The following is an 8,976-nucleotide window of genomic DNA, read 5'->3' as shown; positions in this document are numbered from 1 at the left end:
AAAAAAAAAGGAAAAAAAATCTCCCTCGAACTCCTGCCAAATAAAATGCGAGCATCGGCCAAACTGTCAAAGGCAGATCCTGCAACGATGGGATGAGAAGGTTTATTACACTTCCAGCTTCTGGGGAGGGATGTTACAGCCCCAGGACGCTGGGGCACTGATGGCAGAGCTGCGGGCGCTTCGTTTCTTTGCACACATTGGGAACCCATTAAGTGAACTGACGACAGATCCCTCAGCATTGCAGCCCCACAGCACCCCTCCGCATGGCCCAGCTCTGGTGTTCTGCCCATTAAAACGTGGAAGAAACAACCCAACGGAGAGCCCACAAATTAGAGAAGCAGGAAACCTCAAATGATGTGCAAAACAAATCCAAGAGAAATTTTCCATCACTTTTGCTGCAGAACTCAGCCTTTCTAATCTTAATACACTGCGAAGCGAAGTCTTTGCGAGATCAATGAGCCCTTTCGGTTCCAACCCCCAGTGCTGTGCGGCTGAAAGCTCTGGGAGCTCTGGGATGTGGCACAGAGGTGGGTCTGACCCACAGCCACGGCTCTGGGTCCGGGTCCAGCATTTATGGATGTGTTCTCTGCAGCAGAGGGAGTTTGATGGTCAAGGAAAAAAAAGAAATCGATGAGAAATCCACAGTGTGGTGGTGGTGGGGTGGGATGGAGTGGGACTGTGGTGGGGGGGGGAGGTGATGGAAGCACTCCTGCAGTGATGGGCATTTCTGAGAATGCTGCTTAATGACGGCATTGCCTGCAATAATCCATGCACTCCCCTGCCCTGTTCCACGTTCCTGCTGTTCTCAAAGGTCTGGAATTGAAAACGAGGAAAGCACGGCACGCTCTGAGGGACAGCGCGTGCAGGGTGCCATCATCCAGGGACACTGCTGGGCCGTGGTTTGTGAGGCTGCTCTATTTGTGGAGTGCAGTGGGGGTGTGTGAAAAACAGGGCCTTAAGTTCTCAGGGTTCACACAGACTCATTTGTTTCTCGTTTTGTTGTGTGAGATTTCACACCCCCACTTTGGGTGCGAAAGCCCTGGCAGCACTGCAGGGTTTCGGCTGATTTGGGGCTCTCGGGACCCTCTGAAGTGGAGCTGTGAGCCACGTGTGGGGGCTGCAGAGCAGTGGTGAACTTCAGCTGAGCTGTGGGGTTTTCCAGTGCCACTCAAAGTGTCTGCAGTTCCAGAGAGGGCACCCGTGCTGTGCAGCCAGAAAACAAAACGGGCTCTCCATCTCACCCTGGAACGTGCCGTCCTGCTTTCCTGGCCTCACAGCTTCTCTGATTGCTGCTGTACAAATTAATGAAACCGGGCATTACTTACCCAAACCATCAAAACCTACCTGCCGTGTGCCCAGACTGACCCATGGCACTGACCATCCTGCTTTTGTGGGTGGAAACCCATTGCTTCCATTGGAGCTGTTGTCCCTTTCTGCCCAGGTGTGGCTGCCCCACACCCGTAGCTCATTTGGGGTCAGTAAGAAGCTGTGATCTCAACTAGAGCCCACGGTGTCACTCAGCCTCTGCGTCCCTGGAGGACACTGCCTTGTGTCAGGCCTTTCGTTGTGGGTACAGAAGGGCTGTGCACACTGTGGCCGTGCTTACTGCTGGCTCAGCTCTGGGTTATGTTTGGTGGCACTTCTCAATAACCTGGCGCTCATTCACATGAGAAAATTCCTCTTTTCCCTTTTTTCTCCTTTTCTTTTGCTTGAGGTTCACAAGCTCAGGAATATATCTTGTTCCAAGTCACATGTCTTTATTAATTTTATATACCATCCAGCTTTCTCTATTCTATTTCTTGTCGGAAATCTCGCATTGCAAATAATTCTCCTTACTTTCTTCATCCTGCAGCTACCATTCCATAACCACTGACCTCTGCATTGCTTCCCACAGATTGCTGACGACCTGGGAAACGAGAAATTCTGCGTCGATGCCAACCAGAGCGGAGCTGGGACCTGGCTGAAGTACATCCGTGCAGCCTGCTCCTGTGCTGAGCAGAACCTCGCCGTGTGCCACGTCAACGACCAGGTAACAGCCCCAGCACTGCTGCCTTGCTGCACTCGTTGCATGATGCACACAGCAGCAGCATGGAGCCACTGCAGCACCCATCCATGCAGCGGCGCCCGTAGCAGAGCTCTCTGCAGCCCCGTCTTCCAGGGCTGTGGTGGGGAAGGTTGTGAGAAGAGTTAACACCTGCTGTGACACAGGTTGTGCTCATTAAGCACGTGGGAGCCACTGGTGCTATTGCAGTGCCTTCAGAAGTGCAGAAAGGTGATGCTGCGAGCTGTTGGTGGTGGGAAGATGCGGCGTCAGGCTGTGAGCTCAGGTTGGGTTTGGGTGACAGAGGGGGGGGAGAGGGTCTGGGGGTCTGCAGGGATAACAGAGACCTGATGGGCACAGAGGGAAATGGTGGTGGAGGAGTGTGGGTGTATGTAGGGGGGTGTATTTGGACTGAATGGTTTTGATGTTGGTCCCACAGCTGTGGTGACCTTTGTTCTCTGTGCAGGTGATGGGGTATTCCAGGAATTAAAGGGCCATTCTTTGTAAAGCTGTTTGAAACTCAAATCCAAAAGTGGATCCGGGACAGCGATCCAAGCTGGGAGCTTCACAAACCTCAAGTTGTCAGTAGGTCAGATATCAGCTCCTGGTTGAGTCCTAAGGCAGTCGTGCTGTGACTACAGCTAGCAAAGAGGAGGCAGGTTTGGATGCAGGGCTGGAAATACAAAAGCAAGGCCAGCCTGCAGCTGATGGGGATGCTGTAGTGGATCTAAAAGAAAGCAGCTTGTGTAAAATGGGAGAGTTCAGATATGAGAGCACCTGCTTTGGTTTGAGTTAGGGACACTTAAAAAAGGCCTGACAGGAGGGGAAACGCAGCAGCTTTAATTGATATAGACCACTGGAAGCACGATTGCAAGGTGAAGTTAATGATTATAACGAGATGTTTGATGAAATGAATGTGACTCCAGCAGAATCCAGCCTTTCCCTAACAATTATTGAGGGCTGGACTATAGCTCAACTGCTGCAGAAATGTGATTCTGTCCATTGAGCGACTTTGTTCTCAGGACAGACAGAGGGGTGCGGGGTTAAAAATGCTGCCCAGAGGTGGTGGCAACCATTTAATGCTGTCGTGCTGAAGGATTGTTGCCACGCAAAGCTCACGGGTGCATCTATGGACCAGGCGGACCTTTCAGGTCGTGGTTTGTGTTTTGGGGCTCCGGTGTGTGCAGGGAAGGGCTGGGGTTGGGGCCGGGGCACTTTGGGAAGCTCTTTCTCTGCCGCCTGGTGCTGTTGGTGGCCGCTGCACCTTCTCTGTGGCCTCTCCTGCTGGCTCGCATTCCTCCTCTCGCACTCCAATAACCGCAATCAAAGCACAGAGCGCCCTTTGGGGACGGACATCGCACCGCGCTTCTCCCACCCGGGAGGGCTGGAAGCGGTGCGGGGCTGTGCGGGGCTGTGCGGGGCTGTGCGGGGCTGTGCGGGCGGAGCGTGCCCCCTGGTGGGACCGGGCGGGATGGGATGCGATGGGACGGACGGACGGACGGGGCGGCCGCACTCGGAGGTTCGGCTGCGGTTCGGGCTCGAGGCTGGGAGGTCCCAGGGAGTCCCGGAGCAACGCAGGAGAAATGGCATGGCTGTAACGAGAGCTGGTAGGGATGCGCTCAGGGAACGCAGGAGATGGGGCAGCGTGCTGGCTGCAGTGCGGGCAGTGAGCCTGCGGGGGGGTTCTGAATTCAGTCCTGAGAAGTGGAGCAAAGGGACCCGAAGAGCAGCGCAGTGCTGTCAGCAGCACCCGTGGGCTGTGATGGTTTGGGGTCTTTATTCCCCGTGGGCACAGAGGGAGCTGAGAGCTGCTCTGGGTGAATTCTGGTTGATATCCCAGAGAAGAGTGTTGTGCGTTGCTGTTGGAGGGAGAGCAAAGAGATCCTTGCAGTTAATGCCTCGTGTCTGCTGGGTTCTAGCAGTGTTCCGTAGCAGAGGGAGGGGTTTGGTGGACTCTGAGAGTTTGGTGAACTCCTGGGAGGGCACAGAGCCCCGGGATGCACGGGGCCGTGGCGCAAACTCCCACCTCCTATTGCTGTGCTTTCTGGTTTCCTTCCTCATCAAAACCATTCCTCACAGCTCACGCGGGCACTGAGATGGGGCACACAGCTGGGAGGGGTCTGAGCTCTGAAAACAGATCCCACCACTGGTAGAAGTGGGCTGGTTTGTGTGCTGGAGTTGAGTGCGGTCCTTGGGTTCCAGGTGAGAACAACCCACAAAAGAAGGGTGTGAGGGTGATGCTCTGTGATCACGAGGCCCGTTTGGGCTTAGAGAAGCAGAGACTTAAGTGCTTCAATTCCATCAGGTTAATCATCCCTTTGCTGTAACGAATACACGGAGCGCGGAGGAGGTAGGAGAAACAATAGGAAGATCTTTGTGTAATTTGAATGAGGGAGGCTGTTACTGTAAATACTACTTTGTGGTCCAAACTGCGTGAAACTTGACGTGCACGGAGTAAAATAAAGGCAGGAGAAAGAGCTCTTAGTAGCAATTATGCAAATCAAGTGACAGCCCCCCCTGTTAGCTGGAATAATTTGAGTTATTGGTTAAAAATGTAAAGCGCACATCTTTGCATATTTAACATGTCTCTCAATTTCTGTTTCTGCTTCGCAGATCTATTATAAAGTTATTAAGGAAATCGAGCCAGGAGAAGAGCTCTTGGTTTGTGCCAAGGAAGGCAGCTATTCCCTGGGGAACATGGCACCCAGCATGGAAGGTAAGGCAGTGTGCTGCACCCTCAGCACTGTGTGAGAGCCTCCATCCGTGCCCCAGGTGGCCCTGCACCTTCAGCAGCCGCTCATTTTTTGGCTTATTTCACTCCTCGCTGATGAAGTCGTTGTGTTGGTCGAAGCTGGGTTGGGTGGGGGTAACCTGGGCCAGTGGTTGGCACCCCTTGGAGGTCCCCTCCCACCCAGGGCATCCCATGGCTCTCGGTCTCAGTGACAGCAGGGTGCAGGGCTGGTGCTGCTCACTGAAGGAGAAGTTCCCCGGGCTGCCCAAGTGACACCCAGCACACCAAGCACTGCTCGCTTCCTCGTGTGTTTTCCTCTGAATGCACTGCTGCTCATTTCTGGAGCACGCGGGCCGTGGAAAAGCCCTTTGTGCTCCCCACGTTAGGTGTTTCCTGGTAAGGCAGGGTCTTTGGTAAGCTCTTAGCTGGAACCGTTGCTCTGCAGAATGAACAGCAGGGATGCAAGTCATTTTACCTGGCCATCCCACAACCCATTTATTTTCCTTTGCCTGTGTATGATTCGATTTCGGGTTTGCAGTGCAGCACACCAGCAGTGTAGAACAGCTCTCACAGTGCAGCGGTGCACCCAGGGATCTCCAAACAGCAGCTGCTCCCTCTCCAAGAGTTCAGCTTCGGAATTACTGTCTCAGTTTTCTCCCTGCAAGGAAGTGAATCATTTTCTTGAGATGGACACAGAGGTGGATGGTTCCTGCACGACACTGTGATGCAGCTCTGTGTCCCTTTCTGGTACCTCAGAGACACTGGAAAGAAAACTCCGCACCAGTTTGTATTTGTTTCCAACAGGCTTTTGTGTGGATGTGCAGAAAGTGCTCCTCGTTTTCCATCTTTGCCATTCTATAATGTTTATCTGTGTCTTCCTGTGCTTTTGCCACATAATTGCTTTCAAATTGTAACAGGCCAGCGTTAAATATTTGACTTCTTAATACTTGTGACTTTCGGTAATGCTCTCTTCCTGCTGCCTGCACCCCCATTTCGCCTCAGAATTAACAAGAAAGAAAATGCAAAATTGTTCCACGGGAAGATAATTATCATAAAAATCTTTTATCCAAACCCCAGCCAAACACAGCAGACCCCTTATCACTGCAGGAATTTTGAGTAGGGCACTTGAACTCCTTTGAGATTCAAGTCTGGTAGATTAGCATGTAGATGCCACATAATTGTGTTCCCCTTGGTTTCTCTGAAAGCTATTAAGCACTGATTTATTTTTCTGTTGCATTCCTGCTTTGTCCTGAGTGTTACTGATGGAACTTTAGATAGACACATATAACCATAGATTTGACAAACAAGACATAGAGAGCAGGCAGCAATTTTTTGTTACTGGATTTCTCTTTTCTTTTCATCTCCTTCTCCTCCATAAGGCACTGAGGCAGGAACTGCTTTTGAAGGGCAGTATTTGTACTTGCAGCACCCTTGGAAGGAGAAAGAACCCGCATGAGAACTTGTTTAGAAGGGCGATATTTTTATTTGTGATGCCGAAGGGAAGGAAAAATGCTTTAATGAACCTGAAGTGTAGGAACTGAGTGTCACATCTAAAGGCACAGAGCAGAGCGGGTTCGGGTGAGCTCCGTTCCCAGCTCCTTTGTGCTGGGGTGGTTTTGCAGGGTGATGTGCTGGCCCAAAGCCCACACCTTTGAGATCTGATTCCTAATATTCTGCAATCTGGCAACCAGGATGCAGTGTTGGGCACTGGCATGGCCAGCCACCCTGCAGCCAGGCATTGCCTCAGTGCCAGAGGAACGCCTGCAGGCAGTGACAGTATGGACAGCATGTGACTCTGAGAGTTTTAATCATATATATATGTATAGATCAGTCCTTTAAAAATACCTTTTTCCAAATCCAGATATTCTGGGGGAAATAAAAGCATTTCTTTCCCTATTATCAATCTCTTCTACCTATAGCAGAAGCTGTTGCGTTTGCCACTAGCAGAGGAGCGTTGGTGGTGGTGCAGCCGGAGCCATATGGAACAGACAGTGCTTTTTGGGCTCACTGCTGTGCCACAGCTGGGTCTCTAAAATGCAAATGCTGGATGTTCAGGGGAGCTTCTGTGGGTTGAGCTGTGAGGAGGGGAGCCCTGTGTTTGCTGATTGAGCTCCTGGGCAGAGCTGCCCCACGTCGGCTGCTCTGCCCATCCCATCCCCTGCCCCACGTCGGCTGCTCTGCCCATCCCATCCCCTGCCCCACTCCTTGCCCCATAGCCTGTCTGTGCCAGACCTGCTTCCAGTCCCTAACCACATGCAGGTGGAGTCTGAAACGCTGCTATTTAACTTCATGTGCTCCATGCTATAGGTGAGGTGAAACACATCAACAAAACATAACGTGATACTTCAATTCCTTTTTCTGTCCTTTGGTTTTTTTTTCCCCTATGAAAAGCAGTTTGCGTTTTTTTTTAAATGTTAGGTTATACACAGCCTCTCCCTGGTGCTAGGTGGGTCCTTATGTCCTTATTTCCAGGTTTCCTTCCCCAGGGGCTTAAAACACATGAGAGGCACTTTAATGCTGTTCTACAAGCTGCCTGTAAGCAGAATTTCTGTAAGGAGCAGAATGGGGCTGATGCACAGCTCTGGGACAATGCTGGTACCCATGCAGAGCATGCCAGCAGCCAGAATGAGTTGAAAAGAGGGAAGGATAGGTGTGTTTTCTGCTCTTAGCAATCCTTGTCTCAGTTAAAAATGCATCCTCCTGCCCAGCATCCCATCACTCCTCCATCCCAGCGTGGGCATGGGGCAGCCCCACCGCCACGTTCCTTCTTGCCCCACCTCTCAGTGAGTTCATTTCCACTCATCCCCCCCCGGGCAGCGTGGCTGACCACGGGCTTTCCTCTTTGAAAGTGAAGTTCTCAGAAAAAGAGCACAGCACAGTGCGGGTGGAGCTGCAGAGCCCCGTGCTGTCCCCACTCTGTGCTGGAAAATGTACAGCTCTGCGCCGGTTGTTTGACTTGGCGCTGTGGTCAGGATGCTGCCTTGTAAACTTAATAATAGCTGCCCTTTTTTTAATTTGTTTGACCTTGACTACAATAATTTATTACGTGCATTAGAACTTGATGTGTTTTTCTTTTTCTTTGGGGGGAAAAAAAATAGCGCACAGCACAACAGCGATGACTTGGGCTCCCTTTCCTTTCCCTCCGCAGTGCTCTGGTTCCCAACTCTGCTGCCCACGGAGGACAGCGGTCAGAGGGCACCAGCCCTGAGCTGGGCATGGCATGCTTCTTCCTTTCCTTTCCTGGTGGCCCCGTTGGAGGAAGATCTCATTTGTTCTTTCCACCACATGCTGCCCTGCCTGTGCCGGGCTTTCCTTGAGTGCTTAAAGCGAAACCCTTCTGCTGTCACTTGCAGATCTCCTGTTTGGTGGTTTGAATGACCTCACAGAGTACTAAATTTTCTTTACAAGCACAACACTGGGTGAGATAGAATATTGGAATGTCCTGACCCACAATCAGAGTGACCTGTCTGTCTGTTCCAGAGGAGCACACGTTCCGCTGCGAGGACTGCGATGAGCTTTTCCAGTCCAAGCTGGACCTGCGGCGGCACAAGAAGTACGCGTGCAGCGCGGTGAGCTCGCTCTATGAGACACTGAATGATGACATCAAGCAGGAGGGCCTCGGCGACGGGCAGGTCTTTGAGTGCAAGGACTGCGAGAGGATGTTCCCCAACAAGTACAGGTACGGGGCTCGGGGTCTCGTGCTTTGGGCACTGCCCCTGGTGTGGGGAGTGAGGGTCTGGGTGGGCGCTGGGTGGCTCAGGGTACAGCAGGAGTGTGCCTTGCCTTCCTCCTGCCCGCCCCGATAGGGCTCAGCAGAGCATTTGGATGCCGTGAGCTGTCGGATAGCTTTCAGTCTCCCCTGGCTTCCATAGGCTGCAGTGTTTCCCTGCCCCATCAGCAGCTGTGCCAGGGCTCTGCCTGCTCTCTGAGCTCCCCGTGACCTTCCCAGGGCTGGCACAGGGATGGTGTCTGGTCAGCAGCTCGGTGTCACCTGCTCCCCTCTGACGTCCTTCTGAGGGCACAGCACTGTGACGTGCTGCCACTGTTTGCAGCACGGATTTTATCTGACGCAATTCTTGGCCCTTTGAGATCAGTGGGTTTAAAGAGGCTTTGTCATACTAAGAACTCTGACGTGGTCACGAGCTCCTCCTTAATCTTGCAGAAGCAATCTACAGTTCTTTTCCCAACACATCCTTTTTTTTTT

At 52.1% G+C, this 8,976-nt stretch overlaps 1 protein-coding gene across 1 annotated transcript in view; it reads left to right on the top strand.

Moving 5' to 3' along the window:
* Positions 1-8,976, top strand: part of PRDM16 (PR/SET domain 16) — a 122,609-nt gene that overhangs the window by 89,374 nt on the left and 24,259 nt on the right. Inside the window, 3 exon segments of the mRNA XM_019622445.2 lie at positions 1,895-2,029; positions 4,655-4,757; positions 8,253-8,451. Of these exon segments, the coding sequence (XP_019477990.1) occupies positions 1,895-2,029; positions 4,655-4,757; positions 8,253-8,451 (437 nt within the window).

This window comes from Meleagris gallopavo, chromosome 23 (genome assembly GCF_000146605.3).
Source record: "Meleagris gallopavo isolate NT-WF06-2002-E0010 breed Aviagen turkey brand Nicholas breeding stock chromosome 23, Turkey_5.1, whole genome shotgun sequence".
Lineage (NCBI taxonomy): Eukaryota > Metazoa > Chordata > Aves > Galliformes > Phasianidae > Meleagris > Meleagris gallopavo.
The sequence above is the reverse complement of the archived record's forward strand: the minus strand, read 5'-3'. Positions and strand labels throughout refer to the sequence as shown.